We start from the raw sequence: 24,073 nt of genomic DNA on the forward strand, positions 1-24,073 counted from the left end.
AAAATTGTTTGTATAAAAATAAATGTACAGGATTATTCATAAATGTTTTTGGAGTTTCAGAAAATAAGTGGAGGAAAACTACAAGACACAGAAAAATTGCAATAGGTAATAGAGAAAAGTAGGTTTCAAACACAACTTGTAGGTCTTCATTGTGGCTGTGCTTAGAGATGAAATCAAGTGACCTCAAAGGCTTCTGAAAAAGAGAAAAATCCTATTGAGTAGCATGTTCTATGCAATTCTGCAAAATTTTATATGCTCATGGACATCTGAATGAGAGACACTGTCATGTTGCAAAATTAAAATCATCACTGTCTTGCTATGGTTGTGTCATTCTCTCAGAATAGTCAAATACATAATATTTGCAACAGTTCTCTCTATGAAGGATGAGAATGGAGTACAAGACACATTCACTTTAGTGAGCTGGGAAAGTGTGAAATATTTTCTTGAGGTTTTCATTTGCCTCAGTGTTTACATTATGACTATTCTCATTGTGGCACATGAAACATAACTTCTGTTGAAAATTGTGCCAAATTGAACATAAAGCATGTAATCTTGAGGACTTATCAGCTAGACCAACTGCACTTAATACAGTTTGTTATGATTTGTGTTGAATGTGTCAGACCATTGGCAGTGGTATTAGCAATTTATGGCTAATGTGTTTTGTCACTTTTCTTGGGCTTGTGACTGTTTACTGCATATGTTCCATGAATAGTTTTGTCAGTTTAAGTTTCTGTTTAATATGTGATGCCTAATCTCCACTAAAGCATCATAACTGACTCAGGCTTAGCAAACTACAGGACACAAAATGTACTTCTAGCTCACACATACATGTCATGGGAGTATTGATAGTACTGTGTATTTATACACGGCATGATAGTAAGCTGTTAGATAGTAAGCTGTTGTGGAAAGCCCACGTTCAGGATCTTGTTCAGAAACTAAATGCTGCTTTATTTACCATTATAACAGTATCTGAAATAAGTGACATTTCAACACGAAAAGTAGCCTACTTCGCATATTTTCTTACGCTTATGTCATATGGTATTATTTTTTGGGGTAATTCTTCTGATTCAAAAAGGGTATTTTTGGCTCAAAAACGGGCTGTTCGAGCTATGTGTGGTGTAAGTTCGAGAACCTCTTGTCGACCCCTATTCAATAGTCTGGGAATTCTGACATTGCCCTCACAGTATATATTTTCTTTAATGTCGTTTGTTGTTAGCAATATTAGCCTATTCCCAAGAGTTAGCAGCTTTCACTCAGTTAATACTAGGCAGAAATCAAATCTGCATGTGGAATGCACTTCCTTGACTCTTGTGCAGAAAGGAGTGCAGTATTCTGCTGCATCCATTTTCAATAAGCTACCACAAGAAATCAAAAATCTTTGCAGTAGCCCAAACTCTTTTAAGTCTAAACTGAAGAATTTCCTCATGGCTCACTCCTTCTATTCTGTCGAGGAGCTCCTGGAAGAGCTAAAAAATTAAGCAAATTCCAGTGTTACATTCTTGATTTCCTTATTTAAACTAATGACGTGTCGCCTGAATATGTTTCTTATATTTCATTTTATCTGTTTCTAGAATCGTGTTATAATTTCATGTATTGACTCGTTCCATGACCATGGAGACTTCTCCTTAATGTGATCCCACGGAACAATAAATAAATAAATAAAAACTATGAATCAAAACTTGGTGTGATTCTCTGTTGAATGGTATATGTCTATGTTGTCAAGCTGTTATGTATAAATAATAATAGAAACAAGAGTTGGATTACACCAGCTATAAAAATCTCTTGCAAACATAAAAGAATACTCCACATGTTATGTAAACAAAGTAGTGACTCCCCCCAACTAACAGAATACTATAAAAACTACACATGTATCCTATGAAGAGTGATAAGACAAGCAGAATGGACGCAGAATGATGAGTACATTGACAAATCCAGCAATAAGGTAAAAGCAATGTGGAATATCATAAAAAAGGAAAGAGGGGGAAATGAAAGCTTCACACATGAACATAGAAATCAAACTCAACAATGAATCTATATCTAATCCCAAAGTTGTGGTGAACTCTTTCAACAATTTCTTTATGAGCATAGCTGAAAAATTGGTCCAAAATAATCCTAACACAAATTAACCAACCAGCAAACCAAAAATATAACACATGTGCAGAGTCAATTTTCATTACCAAAGTCACTGAAAATGATGTTGCAAAAGCCCTCAGAGAGTTAAAAATTCATATTCAGCTGGAATTGATGGTATCCCAGCAGCTGTAATCAAAAATTATGAACACACAATTGCTGAACCATTAACTCACCTCTGTGACTGTTCTTTCCAGGCAGGTATCTTCCCTGAAGCTCTGAAACTTTCTAAAGTAATTCCTGTCTTCAAAAAAGGTGATAATAAAGATATGAATAACTACAGGCCTATCTCAATCTCATCCTGCTTTTCTAAAGTTTTTGAAAAAATAATGTACAAAAAAATGATGGACTTCATTGAAAAAAAAGATTTACTAAGTTTAGCTCAACATGGGTTCAGAAGCAACAAATCTACTGAAACTGCAGTATATGATTGCATAAATACACTATTAGAACTGTTAGATAGAAAACAACCCATAACAGGCATATTTCTGGATCTGTCAAAGGCTTTTGACACTGTTGACCACAAAATATTAGTTGAAAAATTAGAACACTATGGTATCAGAAGAACTGCAAACAACTGGATTGCTACATTCCTAACCAATCGGATGCAGAGAGCCAGCATGAAATATACTAATAGACAAAGCAACTCAATAACCGAAATACTATCAAGTAATAAAACTGTAAAGCAAGGTGTTCCACAGGGCTCAGTATTGGGACCCCTACTTTTCCTCCTGTATATTAATGACTTGGGCCTGAATGTTGATGCACACAAAACAATAATATTTGCTGATGACACAACTGTACTCCTCAAAGGGGAGAATACAGAGGCTGTGCAAAAAGCAGTGAACTTGGCCACTGAACAACTCAGCAACTGGGCTAAAATCAAACAGATTAACTATCAACACCAAAAAGACAGCTTCCATGAACTTTCACACAACACAAAAAGCAAATTCCTCTCAGCCATTTGTCACTGTAAATAACCAGTCAATAGATACCGACAGTCTTTTCAAATTCCTGGGTCTGTGGGTTCAAGATAACCTGAAATGGAATACACATATAGGAAAGGGAAATGCCAGGATTTGTACTGGCTGTTGTGCATTGAGTGTACTGAAAACATTTGCTAGCCTGAAAACATTAACCAGTGAGTACTACGCTTACATACAAGCCCACCTAAAATATGGTGTAATATTCTGGGGAAATTCTCCAACTGCTCTGAGCACATTCAGAATCCAGAAGAGAACAATGTGGGTTATTACTGGGAGCAAACCCAGAGACTCCTGCAAACCCATCTTCAGAAAGTTGGAAATCCTTACACTGCCTTGCCTCTACATTCTTGAGACTCTAAAATTTTTCAGAAACCACATAGTGCCAACTGACCCCAGAGTCATAAAAAATAATGAAATACATGAACACAACACCAGGAAAAATGTAAACCTGCATGTTATACATACAAACACTCAACTGCGTAAAAAGGGAGCTTTCCACATGGGCCTCCAACTGTTCAACAATCTTCCCACTAGTATTAAGTCCATCGAAGACAACATAAAATTTAGCAAAGTCGTGAAGTCATATTTGTTGTGTCACTGCTTTTACTCTGTAAATGAATACTTAGAACAGTAATCTTGTGTTTGTGTTAAATTGAAAACATTGAGCAATATAATACATTAGGATACTATAGGCCTATGTTAATATATGTTAACAATGTTAAATGATATTTTCTGACATCTGCAACACACTGTGTGCCATCAGATCACATGGAATAAATAAATAAATAAATAAATGTTCTAAACTCTTTTAGGCACATTTAAGTATGCCCAAATTTAGTCTCAATACATAGACTGTTATCACAGTAATAATATCAAGATGAGATTCCCTTAACAAAACTGTAAAAGTATCAGGATACAGAATGGCTGGTCAACATTTTCTTGAAGAAAGTGAAATCCAGTACTACCAATAGACACAAATAAAAGTAAAGAAACTATTTTCATTTTCAGAACTGTCAGTTTCTTCCTAAGGGAGGGAAGATGCACAGGCTGGTGAAGGATAGATAGGAGAGGCAGATCACTCTGGCTCCAGACTAAGTCAGATTTACCTATTGTGAGGATGAGGACATACAAAGATGAAAAGGGGGGGGGGGGGGGGGGGATCTTACAGTAAGAATTCAAAGACAGCGTCTTCTTACAGTAAGAATTCAAAGACAGCATCTTGTAATCTCTGTACTAGGTTCATTCCAGAAATAGTAGGACACAAGAGAAATAAATAACAAAAACAACAACAACAACAATAATAATAATAATAATAATAGCTACTTTATTCAACATCAAATGAAAAAGCAAAGATCATTTTTCCTGAATTTGTCAGTTTGTAACAAGTGGGTTTATTTTTTTATTATTTTTATTACGACATATTGATACGGCAGGACAGGCTTACATAGTACAGATTATGTATTTTAGAAGTCAATGGAACAAAATTAAATGTTAAAGAATTATATTAAGTAATAAAAATATACATTTATAAAGCTTACATAAAATTTTATTTATTCTGTGCAAAGCTGAGATATTTAAGTGTTTGTTCCAGCATGGTTGATTTAAAAACATACATATTTATAATGATTAATATCCCAGCTTCAGAGAATAATTCATGACATGAGTCTCTTGGTTTGTACTGCAACTTATTCTAACAGCATTTATCTGCTATTTTAAAAACTTGTAAAAATTAGATTGTGTTATGATACCCCATACTTCTGTTGTATGATTTATACCGGATGACACCAAGGCATGATAGGCTATCCATTGTACATAAATATCATTTCAGTATTTGCTAAGTGTATTTACTGCAAATATATTTGCTAGCCAGAAAAAAAGCGTGGATATCCTAGTGAAGTGTATGGTATGTTGTTGTTCCCAGGAATTTTGTTGCTCTCATTAATAACAAAGTCAGTTCCAGTGCACAATCACATTTCAAAATCTGTCTGTCTTGCGGTGCTAAAATTTTGACTGGTTTTGTTCTGTTTCTGAGGTGACTTTCGTTATGATACTGAACTATTTCATTTGTGATACAGTTGCACAGTATTTCCATGGGCTGTGGTACACACATTGTGGTGATGTGGTTAGCATTGCTGGCTGGCGTGCATTGGGTTGCCAGTTCAAAACCGACCACCAGCAATTATTTTTTATTTAGTATTTATCATTTCAGAAAGGTTCTTGAAATACATTGTGTTTGTAATTTTTGTATGTTCTGGAAGAAACATCTATCAGTGCATTACCAGTGCCACTTTGACACTTCCTTGCCATCTTTAACCACATCTGAAGTGATGGCAAATTTCTCTCGCAATGGTGAGAAAGTATCATCATTCCAGTGCTAAAACCTGGCAAGAAACCATTAGATGTGGATAGCTACTATCCTATTAGTCTCACCAACATTCTGTGCAAACTGCTTGAATGTATGATGAGCTGGCGGGTGTGTTGACTCCTTGAGTCTCGGTGCCTTCTGGTTCCATCCCATGGTGGCTTTTGCCAAGGTCACTCCACCACTGACAACTTGGTATACCTGGAGTCTGCCATTAGAATGGCCTTTTCCCACCATTGTCATCTTATTGCCACCTTTTTTGACTTGATGAAAGCCAATGACACCACTTGGCAATACAAACCCTCACTACATTATATGAGTGGAACCTCATCGGCCCGTTCCCGATCATTATGCAGAACTTTTTGTCACTCTGCACCTTCAGAGTTCAAGTCAGTGCTTCACACAGTTCCCCCCATGTCCAAGAGAATGCGGTCTTGCAGGGCTCTGTACTAAGTGTCCCACTCTTTTTAGTGTCCTTCAATGGTCTCGCAGCAGCTGTGGGGTCCTCAGTATCACCCTTCTTATATGATGCATTTCCTTTTGTTCATCTATTCCTGATGTGGCTGAACATCGACTGCAGGGAGCCATATGAAAAGCACAGTCATGAGTCCACTCCCATGGCTTTCAGTTTTCAGCAGCCAAGACTTGCATCGTGCACTTCTGTTGCCATTGGATAGTTCACCCGCACCCACAACTTTATTTTGATGACCATCTCCTTAATGTAGTGGACTCCTATCACTTTTTATGGCGGATTTTTGGCACCCACTTAACTAAGCTTCCCCACCTTCATCACCTTAAACAAAAATGCAGATTGCCCTCCACTGTTGCATCTGTACAGAGCCTTTGTACAGTCCTGTCTTGACTATGGGAGCCTGGCATATGTTTCAACATCGCCCTCAGTATTTCGGACGCTGGACCCTATACAGCACAGTGGAGTTTGACTTGTGATGAGAGCTTTCCAAATGAGCCTGATGAGCAGCCTACTCATGGAAACTGTGGTTCCTCCATAGAGGATCAGGCAAAAGCAAATGCTTGCCCACTATACGGAGCACATTCACAGCTCTCCTAAACATCTAAATTACTGTCTCCTTGTCCTTAACACAGCAGTCCATCTCCCACATCCCTACCCAGATCGTGAATTACAATTGCAGTCTGTGTCCAGTCCCTTCTCATTGAACTCAAGTAGTTTGTTCTACTGTCTGTCCTCCAGGCCCAATGACGTACACCTCTGCGGTGTGTATCTCAGCCATAGCTTCATCTGGACCTCTCCCATCAGGGGGCGCTGGCTTATAAAAAATATTTGGGGGGGGGGGGGGCGTACTGGAGGTCTTGCTCTGGGAAATTTTCTAAATTTCAGATGACAAATGTTGAGTTTTAAAGTTTTTTAAAGCATTTTAGAGTCCTATGATCAACATTAGAACCCCAAAAACTGGACTCTTGATAACTTGACACTCCAAGAAACTCGACAAGCATGACACATTTTTTGACTTTGAAAAAAGAAACAAAACATAAACATGCACAGTATTTTTGTAAAAAGCTAATTTAATTTACAGTAATAATCATGCTTATTGACTATTGCAGAGCAGTGAATATATACCTCTGTAAAGACTGAAATTATATTTGAATAATGATTAATGAGTGAAATAGCTAATTTAAGCTTACACTGAATAAGGCTCAGGGGTCATTAAATAAAAACAATATCTCAAAGTTAATGCTTTAATAAAGTTAATACAGTATGCCTAATACTTTCAGTCTAAAAGTATGTAAATAGCGGGTTTTAATTGGGTTTTACACCCTAAAAATATTTAAGTATTTGAAAATAACCAATACAGTACTGTAGTAATATAGTAATACAGTACTAAACTAGTACTAATATTTTGAAACTGAAAATTTAACATTATGTATGTGTTTAATTCTCTATTTTATGAGGATTTTTAATATTGCTCTATATGCCATTATTACGGCTAGAGTGTCTTTAAAAAGGTGCAAATGTCGATTGTCTGACTGGATTACTGAATATGAAGTCATTGATGACTGGTCGCATATCCAATCCATCCAAAACGTCTCGGTGTGCATGAAGAACAGCCAAGTTGTTCAATCGCTTCTGTCCCATTGTTGATCGGAGATATGACTTCAAACATGTAAGGGCACTAAATGATCTTTTTGCTGTTGCTTTCGTGATTAGAACTACTTTGAGAAGCTTAATGCACTTCACTACTTCACATAACATTTCTCCAACTGCAGGCTCTTGTGTAATGTCCTTTCTTACATCACACATGTTTTTTTTTAGGACCAGTTGTTTTTTATTAGCGATATCGGCTAACATATTCAAGTGTAAGCAGTCTCTCAATATCTAGGTCATTTTTGAAAAACTCAGTTGATTTTTCCAATTTTGTTTCACCTTTGTTTACTAAAAGCAAGCTCTCTTGTTCAACAGCAATGACCTGTTTGAGTCCAGTTGAAGCTAACCGCTCAGTAATGCAAGATTGCACCGTTTCACAAACTTCAATGTAAATAGCTTTGTAGTATTCCTTTGGGGTTCTGAAAGTGTTCGGTGAGCTGGCTTCATTGTTTTCATACTTCTTTGGTATACTTAGATTCCAAGGAAGCGAAGGATCATCAACTTGTGAAGGTTTTTCTTTTAAACACAATTCCTAAAAGTGTTCAAAACTACCATGCCTTCCATTCAATATACAAATCAAGCCCTCGTATACTTTTTCCGGATCAGCAACACTTAGATGAGGGCATTGAATTTTTTCATTGACATCCTCTTCTGGGTTCATTGCATGGCAATAAAGACATAAAAAGAAATAAGTTTTGAATTGTAACATTGATTCAAGGTAGCCTGCACATTTGTAACCTGCCTCTGTTTTGTCCTCTGCAGAAAAGGTTTCAAAAAACTCTAGAAGTTCTTCAAAGTTTTTCAATATTCCCAAGATACTAGAAGCTTGCATGGTCCTTTGAGTCGGGCAAAGGGGCTGTAGATCAGCTTGGTTGTTGGCACTGTCACAGTGTATGCTTCTGAAAAGTCCCATCCTTTTGATGGATTCCCTTACAGTGTTTATTAAGTCCTTGGCCAAAGTCATAATATCCCTCATAAATGTAAGATTGCGGAGACTGTCTACAACTGCCAAGTCTAAACTTTGAGCAGTGCAGTGCACATAACGTGCTTTTGGTAATGTACCCAAAACTAACTTGTTTAGTCCTTTAAACTTACCTCTCATACTTGAGGCACCATCATAGCACTGTCCTCTTAAGTTATCCATTGACAAATCAAAATGAGCAAAAAGTCTTTTAAAATACTAAACAGAGTTTGTGATTCAGTGTTGGTGGTCTCGTATAAGCCAATAAAGTCTTCATTGATGATTAGGGAATCATCGACAGTACAAATACAAAATGATACTTGTTTGAGATTCGAAGAATCACTTGTTTTGTCAACCATAATAGAAAAATGTTAACTCTTCTTGATTGATGGCAATACCTTTCTCAACACAGACTTTCCTAGTAGATCAATGATCTCGTTTTGATTATCGTGGGACATCCACTTATACCCCAAATGCCGTAACCAGTCTTTAAACTCAAGTATGTCATTCTTTCAGAGTTCCAACAATTGAAAAAAATTTGAGTTTACATCTCTGTGCCCTCTAATTGCTAGTCCTTGTCGGCTTAGAAATTGCACAGTAGTAAAAATTGTCTCAAGAGCTAAATGGCCTTTCTTCATATCACTATCGAACTGTTCATTCAATTGGGAGGCCACACTTCGGTTAGTGATGGAATTTAGTTTCAGAACACCTTCTTTATGCGTAAATGTATTTTCATGAAAAGGAATTTTTCCAAAGCCTTTTTCCAGTTAGAAAACCCTACGGAAGTAAATGCATCTTCTTTTTTAATGAAAATTGTAATAGATTTTTAGCATTTGCCTCTGTGCAGGTTTTGCAAAAAAACTTTTTCAGTAGATGCTTCATATTCTAGCCATGTATATTTGACCAACCAAGACATCTGAAATGATCTTTCCTTACTGTATTGTCCAGGTTTCGGCTGTGAATGGTTCTCGCCTGAAAATGACGAAGCAATTGACGACACAATAAATGTTGGAGGTTGACTTTCTGTATCATCAGCTTCTAAGCACGCCTTTTTGGTAACAAATTTATCAGTTGCAAACTTAATTCACAGTACACTAAGAGACTAAAGTAAACGAATAAAATATAGTTATATAAAATAGTCCACTAGACACTAAAGTCGGAATACTAAAAACATCTGCAGCATGCACTGAACGAAACTATCCAAAGTGAATGACTGCGACAGCAGGGTGGGCTTTATATAGGCACGGCATTATAATGTCTCAAAGCATCAAGATGATGCAAGGCAGAAGGTTCCAGGCGCTTCTGCTCCAGTCCTTTCGATGTTGCCGCAGCCGCAGCACTGGCCTGCCAGTGCCAGACTTTACCCAAAGGTTCTTGCACCAGGACAAATTCTAAGTGTGCCCACAGTACCATAACACTATCATGATTCACACCACTCATTTTCAGTTAACCTGCTTACTACCATAATAATTATTTGCTTTAACTCATTACTGAATGTATTTCAAAAGGTAACTATCATCAACCAAAGAAAATAAAAAGTTCCAACATATTTTTTTTTTTTTTTTTTTTTTTTTTGTAATTTTACAAAGCATAATATAACTAATAATTTTCTTAAATTATTGCTCCCCCCCCACACAGGAATTTTTTGGCTCGGGCCCCCACAGGCCCCATGGAATCAACGCCTGTTTTTCCCATGTCCCAAAATACTCAGTTCATCCTGCGGCCCTCCAATGCCTGTTTCTCTTTATTCTTGCCCTGTCCCAGGTCTCAGAGGTAGTTTACATGGATGGCTCGATGGTTGATGGTCATTTTGGGTTTGCATATGCTCCTGCAGGACATACTGAACAGTGTTCCTTGCCAGATGGCCACAGTGTTTTCACTGCAGAACTGGTAGCCATCTCTTGTACTCCTGAGCACATCCGTCCATGTGCCAGGGAGTCCTTCCTCATATGTAGCGACTCCTTGACCACTTTACAAATTCTTCATCATTGCTACCCTCACCATCCTTTTGTAATGGCCACCCAAGAGTCTCTTTATGTCCCTGAAAAGTGTGGATGATCAGTGGCCTTCATATGGACCCTGTGAAATGAACTTGCCAACAGGCTAGCCATTAACGGAGTCTGGACATTGGCACACCAGAATCTGATCTTTGATTGGTACTATGCCAAAAGGTTTTTGGGCTCTGGAATACAGAATGGCACTTCCTGACCATGCCGAACAAGTTACTTATGATAAAGGAGCCAATGAAGGTGTGGCAGTCCTCCCTCCATGCAACCCTCTCACTAGGACTCTGTTCTCCTTTGCCAGCTTCGCATCGACCGTACTTGGATGATTCAGAGTCACCATCTACATTGCGAGGGCCCACCTCAGTGTTGCCATGATTCATACTTGACAGTGAACACATCTTGTTGGACTGTCCAACTTTAACCATCCTGAGACGGACTTTTGACTTTCCTGAGGCACTATCTATCATGTTAGGTGACAATGCCTGAATGGCTGATCTAGTTTTAAGTTTTATTTGAGATGGGGTGTTTTTATTATGTGGCCTTCTCCCCCAGGCCTTCACCCTCATTTTTACTCTTCCTCACTCTCTCTCTGGTGCTGCCTGTTCGACTTGATGTTCATCTTTTCACCATCTGTGTTTCTCTTGCCTTGTGTTTTTAGGCTGGAGATTTTAGTGTGTTGCAAGTGGCAGGCTCATCCCTTTTTTATTCTTGCGATCAGCCAGCCCAGGTCATCTGCTATATTGTTATAACACCTTCTACAACTGTTTTCCTTTTAGTTAATGTTTTCACTTTTGGCTTGCTTCTTTCATTTTCTCCTTCTGTGTGGTTACACACCTAATTTTACACATTTTGTTCCTTTCCCAGCTTTCAGGCAATAGGATTCTTCAGGTTATGGTTTTCTTCTGAGAACTGCATAACCACTGAAAAGGGACTGATAATCAAGCAGTTTAGTCCCTTTTACTCCGTAAACCAACCAACCAACTTGAATGGCACAATCCACCAGTGGTTTGAGAACAAAAATGGAAAGCTTATTAGCTCAGATAAATTGCAAGCCGAACTGAAGAAAATGCTGGTGACAGTCATCGGCAGAATGGGGCCCAGTGTCATAAGGAAAGGACTCAGTTGTACTTACAGAATGCTATAGCCCTATGTTACAGTGTGAATATGAATATGAAAAATCTGACAAAATCTCACACTTGATGAAAGGAGTCACAGAAGAAATGTATCGAGGTGTAGTTGTAAAAGGTGTCACAACATATTAGGAGTACATCAAGTGATTCCATCACATTGAGGATATGCAACAGAAAGGAGTCAGATGAAAGATGTATGATTGACTTATGAATGTGGTCCATATGGCAATTGTGGAAAATCGCCACGACATCGCTCTCTCATATGCCAGCTAGTGAGAGAATGAACAACGTATTTTATGAGAGCCAAAACTGTTGAACTGAGTAAGCAAGAGATAGCTGCCGTAAATGTTAACATAATGTGTCAAAAGGTAATAGAGAATGTTGAAGAAGTAGTGTAATGATCTTTAGCACCAATCTCTGAAACCAGCCAAATACATCAGGAAGAAGAGATTCAGCCTGCTCAGACTTATGCTGCAGCCACCAAACACTTCACCTGACAAATGCAGAGAAAACCAGCTCCTACTACATTATACAGGCATTTGAAGTGAAATGAATAGTGAGTGCAGATAAGAATTAGGAGGTAAGTGGAAATAAGAGAATGGGAAAAAAGTACAGAGAGAAGGAAATATTAAGATACAGTAAAAAATAATACAATAAACATATAAATAAGTAAGTAAAATTTAAAAAATTACTCCAAAGGGGAGGCGGAGTGTTGTGTAGTTAATGCAAGTTAACTACAGGAGAGTGTCAGGATCCAAGGCTTTATTGGAGAGCATATTCCCATGGCTGAAGCTCAACTGAACTATTACATTGTGGAAGCATCTAAGTGAACCATATAGTTTAGCAGTGTACTCAGTGGTGCAGAGTGTACTCAGCAACTTTATACTAGATGACCTCAAGGCAGACATTGCAAGTCACTTCAAGTTCTATATACAATAACCACGTCATCTAGCAGAAACACCCTCCTAGCCTTTGTGACTGATTTATTAACTTTCATAATCATAGTTGCTATAATGACATCATGATCACTAGTCTCCGTTTGTATACTGACATTGTCGATAAGGTTTGGCCTATTTGTAGGTACAAGGTCTTAAGATATTTCCTTTCCATTTGGGCTACCGAGCTAGCTGCTCAAGGCAATTTTCAGAAAACATGTTCAAAAGTATTCCACTTGACTGTCTGTCTGTACCCCTGCAATGAATCCATAGATACCCCAGTCAGTATTTGGCACGTTAAAATCGCCTCCTACCATTACTGCAAGATCTGCATATTTACGCACTATTGACTAAAGACCTTCTTTGAACAGCTCTAGAACTGTCACAGCAGAATCAGGTAAAAACATCCAACAATTAAATTGATTTCACCTTCACCTCTTATATGTGACCAGATGACTTCACTATCACACTCAACTTTAACCAATATCTCTAACTTCTGTTTGCTTCAGAATCTGTGAACATATCCTCATTTTGAATATAATAAACTTTCTAGAAATTGAGAAGCTTATGTGCACAAATCAGCATGGTTTTAAAAAGCATTGCTCATGTGAAACTCAGCTTGCCCTTTTCTCACATGGTATACTGAGAACTATGGATGAAGGAGAACAAGCAGATTCCATATTCCTAGATTTCCAGAAAGCTTTTGATGCACTATCCCATTGCAAGCTGTTAATGAAGGTACAAACATAAGGAATAAGTTCACAGATATGTTAGTGGCTCAAAGAATTCTTAAATAATGCAAAACAGTATGTTGTCCTCATGAGTGAGTGTTCAACAGAAGCAAGTGTATCATCAGGAGTGCCCCAGGGAAGTGTGATAGGACTATTGTTGTTATTTACTTATGTAAATGATTTGGCTGACAGGGTGGGCAGTAATCTGTGGTTGTTTGCTGATGATGCCATGATGTACAGTAAGTGTCAAAGCTGAGTGACAGTAGGAAGATGCAAGATGACTTACACAAATTTCCAGTTGGTTTGATGAATGGCAGCTGGCCCTAAATGTGGGAAAAATGCAAGTTAATGCAGATGAGTAGGAAGAACAAACCTGTACTGTTTGGATACAATGTTACTAGTGTCCTGCTTGAAACAGTCAAGTTGTTTAAATATCTGAGCTTAACATTGCAAAGCGATATGTGTTGGAATGAGCATGTGAGAACTGTGTAGGGAAGGCGAATAGTCAGCTTCAGTTTATTGGGAGAATTTTAGGAACGAGTGGTTCACCTGTAAAGGATACTGCATATAGGATGCTGGTGCAACTTATTCTTGAGTACTCCTTCGGATTGAAGGAGACATCGAGGCAATACAGAGGAGGGCTGCTAGATTTGTTACCGGTAGGTTCGAACAACACATAAGTGTTACGGAGATGCATAGGGAACTCAATTGGGAATCCCTGGAGGGAAGGCGACGTTCTTTTCGAGAAACATTATCAAGAAAATTTAGAGAACAGGCATTTGGAGCTGACTGCCAAACAATTCTACTGCTGCCAACTTACAATGCACATAAGGACCATGAAGATAAGATACAGAGGTATACAGGCAGTTGTTTTCCCCTTACTCCATTTGAGAGTGGAACAGGAAAGGATATGACAAGAAGTGATATTGCGTACCCTCCTCCACGCACTATATGGTGGCTTCCAGAGCATCTGTGAAGATGCAGATGGAGGTTGATGTATAAAATATTTAGAATTGCATGAAAGTTTAAATAAAATTCAGTTGTTATTGTTTATGTTCACCCCCTCAAGAAATCATCTATAAAAATGTTACAAACTGAGGGGGTTGCACAAAAGCTTTGTCATACTCCTTTTTTGTTTCTAAGTTCTTTGTTAGGTGATCTTCTAAATCTAATACTGTTGATGTTTTGTAATAGAAGGAAATGCTGAGACTAGTTGCTTTAATTTATTTGGTCTCAGCATTTCTTTTCAGTTAGTATTCCTTTTCTCCACTCCCTTTTGGTTACCTATACCTTTTATTTTCTGACCAGTTGCATTCTCTCCATCTCACACCCCTCCATGCCTACCACGTACAGTGCACGTAGCTTTCCAGTCTTATTAACTCTTGCATGATGTCTTTTTTTTTTAAAGTTATCTCTGCTTTGCTTGTTACCCTATCTTAATATATTTAAGCTCTCAGGTTTTCAGATCATGTCTCGTTCAGTCCCCATCTACCAGTCTTTCCCTTTCATCCTCTTTGGTAAGTCACCCTTGATCCAGAGTTCTGGGTGACTTTTCTTTTATTCTCCCCATTCCCTAAATCTCACCAGTTCGTTTTCCTTCATCCCTCTTCCTTTCCCTTCAACCCTTCTGCCAGAAGGAGCCACTGGCTCCAAAAGCTTGCACATTTCCATAAGTTTCATATCTTCTTTTCTCCTGCCACCACTCGGTGAGTAGACTTTTTTTACCTGTTCAGTTGTATTATACCCTTTTGTTTGATTTTCTCCCCAAAAATTAATCATAGGCCATTATAAAAAGCTTTTCAAAACTCTACAAGGAGATATCGATCTCTACATTAAACTGCTAATTTTTACTATTAGATGTTTCGTAGTAAAAACTACATCTATGCGAACTCACAAGCATGCACATAGGCTGTGAAGTTGCAGTGTGTGCAGACTTGATATGCTTCACTTACATCCTCATACTGCATTGTGGCATTGCTAACCATCATGGAACGGACTACACACCTGCTGAGACACAGTCAGTGAGTGCTCACACTTGTGAAAGCAAGTGAGAGTGATCCACATAGATAGTGAATGATAAATAATTACTGCTGCTCCCTGAACTTCATCACACAGATGTAGTGCTTTGCTGACAACAATAGGAATAGGTCTTCCAAGGTTTTCTTCCCATCATAGTGTGAATCTTCCTTTCAGGATAATATTCTAGGTTCACAGTTGTCAGTACACTCTCAGACCAGCATCCCCAGGAGAATAGTGTCTGTCTGGAATTGTGATAAGTGTTACTCCTTTCGCAGTGCCCATGAACAGCGCAGTGACCAAAGTATGGAGTCCTGCCCAGTGTTCTCTTTTTGTAGCTGATTTTTCAGTCTTTTGTTTATCTTCCAACTTCAAATCAACTGGCTTGACAGCTGCATCTAACAGTAAGAAGACTAGAAATATGGGCTAAGACATAGGCTTCACTTTTTCTACAGATAAGTGTGTGCGTCAATTTTAATCATGTATGTGATGTTTTTAATCAGCCTGAATTGTGTCTGTGGGAGCACCACTCTGAGTTTTAAGGACTCAATAATGTTTTTAGGTCTCACATTCGATGAGAGACTCCTGCCTGCTGCACCTGAAGTATCTAGAAGTAAAAACTCGAAAGGCTCTCAACATCTCAAAAGCATCCTAGTGGCAGATACAGGGAGGCTGACAGATCCTTCCTGTTGTTATTTTACAGAATATTTGTTTGCTCGTGGCTGGACTATGGCAGTGTTGTGTATGGTTCTGCACAAACAACCTATTTACATGTTCTGGAATCCATTCACCATAAAGGCATTAGATTGGTGTTAGGAGGCTTCAGGACAAGTACTATAGGCAGCCTTTGTGGCGAGGATGGTGAACCACCTCTAAACATGTGGCAGAAGTTCCTCATTGTGTGACATGCATGTAATGTCTGATCAATCCTCCTGTCTATGGCCTCTGCTCTTCTTGTCTGATCATCAGCAGAATTGATGTATTTAATCCATAGGAGAGTAATGAGACCATTTGGGACTAGAGCAGAGGAGTAGCTTCTAGAGATTGTGCCATACATAAAAGTTTTAACACAGGGCTGGAGCAAGTATACTCAATAGTGAGGCCAAGACTATTTGATAAAGTTCAAGAAATCTTGTGCACCAGATTATTGTTTTCAAACAAATCTTTTAAATGCTTTTAGAGTAGCACAGAAATTTAATAATTATTTACATTGTTAGGTCTAAGCAAGGCCATACTGTAAGCTGTTCAGTAGTTTCTCCTTATGGTGTCTTTACGATTATACTTTCAGTCTTTCATCCACAGTTCTCTGCAATCCTAAATGCACTGGGGCAGATGAGGTGCAATTAGCTGAATAACTTTGCCTGTTCTGATTCGCTAAGTACCACACAGAATTTTCAGCAAACATACCATCAGACAAAGTAGTGCTAAACATGTAAGACATACTTTGTATACTACAGTATCAAGGGAAGGCAGTATCATTCTTCTGGGCACTGGGCCATGTGGGAATACTGGCAAATCATCAAACTGACACAGCAACAAGGGACACTTACAATTAAAGTAATGTATTGCACCTTTTAGCCCTCTTCACTGCTGTTACCGTATTGCTAAGGTGGAGTGTTATAGTCAGAGAGAGGATGTGTGGCTGGAGATACGAAATAACAAATTATAAGGCTGATTAAACCTACAGTTTTGCCATGGAGAACATCATTCCAATCACACAGGTGGAAAGAAATGGCTTTAACATGACTGAGAATAGGCCACTGTACTCTGTCACACAGGTCCTTCTTGGCATGGAGACTCACCAGTGTGGATTGCTTCTGGTGTACCAGTGCCAGTGCACCACATTTACTGGATACCATTTTATATTCTGACAAGTAGGCACCATTTTTCATGATAAGGGTTTGTTTACTGTCTTAGGTAATGAGATTAATGTGGAAAAGATTGTAATATTTTGTGTATTGTGAGTATTCTTGCCCAGATTATTGTGTAGATTGTTGCAGTGTGTCTCAAAGTGACTGGTTCATCCATTTTAGTCAGTGTTCAAGCCAGTCACAACTATTTAAATCAATATCATAATTTTCACCATATATATTGTTAAAGTGAGTTGCAAGTTTTTGCTTAAGTACTTTAGGACTGTTACCAAAAATTTACTAATTGTCACATTTTAGCATCTTGTTACCTATGAACCGAGATGTTAAAATACTTTACAGTGATTGTCATGAACTTAATATTACTATTTCTTTTATTTCAGAGTGCAGATATCCCTTCTGTTCTACCAACAGAAAGTGCGGGTATTGCTTTTCAAGAAAGTGCAGGTGACTTGATGAATCTCATAAGCAAAAAAATGGAGAATACAAACAGGTATTTATAATGGCCACAGAATTGCTAAATGTAATTATTCACTATTTTTGTTGAAATATTGCCTTACCTAAATTTCTAGGCATTTACATGGAAACTGGTTGGCATACTGGGAACATGAGATTGGGCGACCTGATAAAGAAACAAATTTTAATTTCAAGCAGATAAAACTTCAGAGATTCTCAGGCCATACAAGTAACATCCGCACCATACAAGTGTTAGACAATGAAAATAGTTTCCTTAGTGGAAGTCGTGACAAGACTGTGAAACTGTGGTCCCTAAGAAGCCAGGTACTGCATAATTATTTTACTATCATTCATATTTCCTATATCCTCATTGGGCACATCTTGTTTTATTTGCACATATTGTTTCATTCAGTGTGTGTAATTATGCTCCATTAACATATTATTGTATTTAATTGAAAAGAAAAACTGTCATTCTGTATTACTGACCCCTACCCAGTAGAAATGTCTAGAGTATTACCTAATTTGGTAATGGAAAGTCCTTGGTGGAATGTAAATAATCGTAACTCTACACATTGATATCTGTGTATGTACTCTATAACTCTGAAGGACTTGTCTGAAAGCTAGCGATATTTTCAGTGCTCTGTATATGTCTATTGATGTCTCGTCATTTCAACTATTTGGTGAGGTGTAACTTGTACTCCTTAAATTATTCTATCTAATTTAGAACCAGTGGAAAAATGCTCCTATCAGAGCACAAAAAAGACTTTGATTGAAAAGTGGGGTACCAGCAGCCTATTTCTGCCAAAAATTTTGGCATGCAAGCATATTCACGCTCTTTTTAACATGTCACTTACATCTCACTCCTAGAAGTTCCTCTAACTGTAACTTGCTCACACCTACTAGTCCATTGCTGTTGAAGTAGTTCATACCCATCCAGTCTCACTTGCCCATTCTCACTCATTCATTCAGTCCAACTCATTGTCGTTTTCTCTTTGTGTCTCCTGTCTCACAGCCACAGTCTCCTTCATTCTGTTCTCCACCTACTGTCTCTTCTCACTGTCACTGTCTCACTCTTGCTCTCTCTTTCCTCTCTCCTACTGCTTACTATTTCATTAATTCCTTGCCACTGCTGCTCTCTCGTCTCACTGTCACTGCCTCTCAATTCCTTGTTGTCATTGTCCTAGACTCTTTTCTCATTATCACTGGCTGTCACCCACTTCCACTTTCTCCTTCACTGTATTCCTCTCCCACTGGCATTGTGTACTTCACCCTTTTCCTAGCACTGTTCTGTCACTGACACCTGTGTTCCACTGCCGCTGTGCCCCTCTGTCTCTCATTGCTACTGTCTCCTTCACTCTTTCTATACCACAACCACTGTCTACCATCTTCCAGTATTTATTCCTTTTCCACCTCTTTCCCACTGCCACTGTCTCCTTCTCTCACAACATAAAAAATTACAAATATGTTCTCATGCCATAACTTTGAACCTCTATATCTCGGAAATGTATAAAGATATCAAGAAAAGTTTCAAGTGTGTTCGAGATCATGATCTTAGGACTATATTGTGAAAATTAAGCCATTTGCTTTGAATAGCCATGTTGGAATTTGCAACTTGGTTTTGCTGTCCAAAAATGATGTTTTTGGAGATGTTTATTGATAATGGATAAAGATTTTTTTTTAAGTTGGAAGTGGGCACATTTAGATATCTGCTACTGTGGCAAAAAAATGGCGAAAAATGGTGAAAAATGCTTTTTTTGAGTTCTCGTAAGAACAGCCCATGAATTAAATGGTGCCTCCATTAGCCCATTTAGGTGCACCATAGAAGATATCTAATGTGAAAAGAACAAACCTATTTGCTCCATTTGCCTAAGCTGGAGGAAGTGTGTAATATTCAAAATTTGACACTGTATAGTAGGATAGTTACAGTAAGATGATCCTTCTGTTGTGTATATAAATTATAAATGGTCCCTAGCCTAAGGGCTATTCAAAACACTTGACCCTACCTTTCTGTCACCAATAGGACCCAATGTATGAGCTCTGAAAAAGTCTCATTCTTATGTGCAGCATTTTGAAATGTGTTGGTAACATGTACTGTCTCATGCAACCCAATATAACAATCTGTAATTGAAAGAAAGAAAATATATACTATGTGTGATAATTAACATATATTTCAAAATTGTCCATGCAGATCCTACTTAGTGCTCTTCACACATGATATTTGTAGCTATAGCACAGAATAATTAGGGTTGTGTTGTGAGGAGTTACCAAAAAAATCTAATGTTTTAGTACCTCTCTCTCATCTGTTGAAAATGTATTCCTTCAATATACAAGGTGTACAACTTTGCTTTCGCTGATTGCCGATAGGTGGCGACAACAGTAAGTAGCAGTTGAAAGAAACAGATCGCAGACGTCAGGCAGTTAGCTGAGACCTCGGTCAACATAACCTTATTCACACATTAGTCAATTTGTGTCTGCATCATAAAGTTGTTCTTGATTGAAAATGTCAGTTTACAAGCCTAATTCTCGTCATTTGCGGGAGTTGTTACTGTTTTGTTGCAATATGAAGAAAACAGTGGCTGAGTCTCATCGAATACTCTCAAGTACATATGATAAGGACGCTATTGGTGAAAGAATGTGTCGTGAGTGGTTTCAAAGCTTCAAGAATGGTGATTTTAATGTTGTAGACCAGCACAGTGGTGGGAGAGAGAATGTTTTCAAAGGTGCAGAATTGGAGGCATTGCTGAGTGAAGACTCTCATCAAACTCAAGAAGAATTGGCATGATTAGTAGGAGTGACACAGCAAGCCATTTCAAAACATCTCAAGGCTGTGGGCATGATTCAGAAAGAAGGAACTTGGGTCCCTTGTGAGCTGAAACGGAGAGACGTTGAACTGCGTTTGTGTGTTTGTGAACACTTGCTTCAGAGTCAAAAACGGAAGGTATTTCTGCATCACATTGTGACCAGGGATGAAAAATGGGTTCATTATGATAACCCTAAATACAAAAAATCATGAAGATATCCCGGCCATGCTTCCACGTCAATGGCCAAACTGAATATTCACGGCTCCAAGATCATGCTCTGCATTTGGTGGAACCAGCTCAGCGTTGTGTACTATGAGGTGTTAAAACCAAATGAAACAATCACAGGTGCTCATTATTGAATGCAGTTAGTGCATTTGAGCAGAACATTAGAAGACAAACGGCCGCAATACAGTGAGAGGCACAATAAAGTGATTTTGCAGCACAACAACGCTCAAGCCCACATTGCAAAAGAGGTCAAAACCTACTTGGAAACGTTAAAATGGGAAGTCCTAGCTGGCCGGAGTGGCCGTGCGGTTCTAGGCGCTACAGTCTGGAACCGAGCGACCGCTACGGTCGCAGGTTCGAATCCTGCCTCGGGCGTGGATGTGTGTGATGTCCTTAGGTTAGTTAGGTTTAATTAGTTCTAAGTTCCAGGCGACTGATGACCTCAGAAGTTAAATTGCATAGTGCTCAGAGCCATTTGAACCATTTTTGGAAGTCCTATCCCATCCGCCTTATTTTCCGGACATTGCTCCCTCTGGCTTTCACCTGCTTAGATCAGTGGTGCATGGCCTGGCTGACCAACACTTCTGATCTCATTAAGAAGTCACAAATTGGATCGATTTGTGGAATGATTCAAAAGATGAACAATTTTTTCGACACGGGATTCGTACACTGCCCAAAAGATGGGAGAAAGTAGTGGCCAGCGATGGAAAATACTTAGAATGATACATGTGTAACCAATTTGTTTCATTAAAGCCCCAAATGTGGGGGGGAAAATGGCAGAAGAAAAGTTGTATACCTTGTATGTTTTGCAAAATTATATTTATTTGGTCACTAAGCACCTTCCGGCTTCTTAGACCATATTCACATGACAATTGAATATCACAAACACAGACACAATGATGTGCAACTTGTACAGATATTATATATATAAAGGAGACCAAAAGATACAAAAATGATAACACTTATAGTGTTTATGTTGCGACGTAAAGTAATGTGTCAGGATACCAGTCAGGAACAATAAGCAGAGAGAGCTGTGAAGAAGATGTCAGCCAATTGCACGCTGATCGGCTCCTCCCCAGGATGACAATGTGACAGCAGTGGCCTCAATGTGAAGAGAACATAAGCACCACACCCAACTGGTAGCGGCCCAGTTCAAGAATAGCATAAAGACTAGCCATTTCACTTCTACTGTGTAGCAGTGTCTATACTGAAGAAACTTGCTTATTTTGTCTGTCGCCCTTTGCTTGCTACACATCTGTGTAAATACAAAGTTGTGTATTGTAATCATTTCCTTTTGTAATAAACTTCTTTAATACGATTTGTTTGAGTTTGTGCAGTGATCCAAGAAAGCAGGTTTCCTAGACACCACATATTCAATGCTTAGGCAGGAGTCAACATTTGGTGACAAGGATGGGATAACGAGATGCCATTTGAGGTGCAAAAGTCCCGGAAGTTTGCTGATGTAAATTGGGGCCCATTGTCAGTGACCAGGGCTTCTGAGAGGCCTTCAAGGGCAAACAAGCATGCCAACTCCTAGATCATCTTCGCTGAGGCTGTGGACTGTATGTGAAACATGAAGGGGCATCCACTGCTCATATCCACAACCAGGAGCCACATAGAGCTGAGGAATGGGGCAGCAAAGTCCAAATGAATGGGGGCGGGACCAAGGAGACACTGCTGTGACCTGTGGGAAATACCGATGGGGAGCCGCTTGCCTGCTGTGACATGTGGGGCACTCCTTCACTATCCTGGCAATATCTGTGTTGATGCCTCTCCAGTAGACATATTCCCAGGTGAGGCACTTTGTTAAAATGACTGCCCAATGACCATAATGGAGAAGCCGAAGAACCTTATGGTAGAGGGTTCTGGGATAGAGTACCCCAGCGCAGCCCATGGTGCCCTGTATCAACAGAGTGCCAGGTGAGGATGAAACTCATGACACCTGATTCAGAAGGCATGGAGGTCTGAGTGTGCAAGACATTTCATGTCCAAGGGACAGCCTTGTGTTGTATAATGCAAAACCTCCTAGAGGAAAGGATCTTTCACCATTTTTCTTTCCAAGAGGTGCGCATCAGTCATGAGATGTCCATGACATCAGCAGCCTCACTGTCTTCATGAAAACAGACTTCCAGATCCTTATCAAATTCTGGGTCGCGACCAACAGGCAATCACAATTTGGATATTGTAGGCATATCCTATAGAAACAGAGCCCACTGTCACAGCTGGCATGCCGTGCAGGTCAGTATTGTTGCTGAAGGCTTGAAGAGATGCAGTGGAGGTTATGATCTGTCATGAGTGTGAATAGCTGGCCATAGATGTAATCATGGAAGTATTTGGTGCCAAAAATAATGGCCAAAGCCTCCTTTTCTATTTGGCTGTAGTTCCTCTGTGCTACCCACAAATGCAGTGGGTCACTCCATGCCATTCTCAATGTGGGACAAAATTGCACTGATCCCATAGTCAAAGACATCGGCCACTAACACCAGTGGTTTCATTGGATCGTATGCCTGTAGACAAGTAGGCCGAGGGGTGGCCTCATTCAAGTCATGGAACAGCTTATCACATTGGGAAGACCACTACCAGAGCACATTCTTACAGAGCAATTCGTGCAGTGGATGTAGCATGGGAGTGAACTGTCGATAATAGTTCAAACTTGAGCTGGGACATGTCTGTGGGGGCCAATAAATGTTGGATGGCACACACATGCTGCAGCATAGGCCATATTCCTGATGAAAAGGAAGTTGTGTCCTAAATATTTGACGTGGAATACGGAAAAAGAACATCTGTGAAGATTACAATGAAGGTTTGCCATCATGAACATGGAGAAGAGCATGTTGAGGTTCCAGGCAAGATCAATCATATTCTTTTCAGTGACCAGAATATTATTGATATAGTTCATTGTCTCTGTGATATCCTTTAAGAGTTGCTCCAACTACCTCTTGAAGATTGATGAGGTGCTGGTGATGCCATGCAGAAGCCACATATATTGAAACAATCCAATGTTTATGACCATAATCGTCTTGGAGTTGTCATCCAATGGGAGATGGAGATAAGCATCCTGAATGTTGATTTTGGTGAATGCCATATCCCCAGTCAGACAGGAAACAATTTCCCTAAGCTTGGGAATGGGATACTTGGTGACTGTGGACTGAGTGTTCACAGCGGTCTTGAAGTCGCCAAAATACAGACGACACTTGACGTTTTCTCCACAACCACGATGGGGGGACACCCATTGATTACGCATGACTGGACTGAGGAAGCCCTATTCTGGAGACACTGCAATTCCTATCGAAGCTTATCATGGAGAGCAAACTCGACATTGCACACTTTAAAAAATTTTTGGA

General features: G+C 39.1%; 1 protein-coding gene across 1 annotated transcript in view; it reads left to right on the top strand.

Moving 5' to 3' along the window:
* LOC126412163 (WD repeat-containing protein 81) overlaps positions 1 to 24,073 on the top strand; it is a 300,014-nt gene that overhangs the window by 242,605 nt on the left and 33,336 nt on the right. The window contains exons 23-24 of the mRNA XM_050081630.1: positions 17,631 to 17,740; positions 17,820 to 18,027. Coding sequence (XP_049937587.1) covers positions 17,631 to 17,740; positions 17,820 to 18,027 — 318 coding nt within the window. The remainder of the gene's footprint in view (positions 1 to 17,630; positions 17,741 to 17,819; positions 18,028 to 24,073) is intronic.

This window comes from Schistocerca serialis, chromosome 7 (genome assembly GCF_023864345.2).
Source record: "Schistocerca serialis cubense isolate TAMUIC-IGC-003099 chromosome 7, iqSchSeri2.2, whole genome shotgun sequence".
Lineage (NCBI taxonomy): Eukaryota > Metazoa > Arthropoda > Insecta > Orthoptera > Acrididae > Schistocerca > Schistocerca serialis.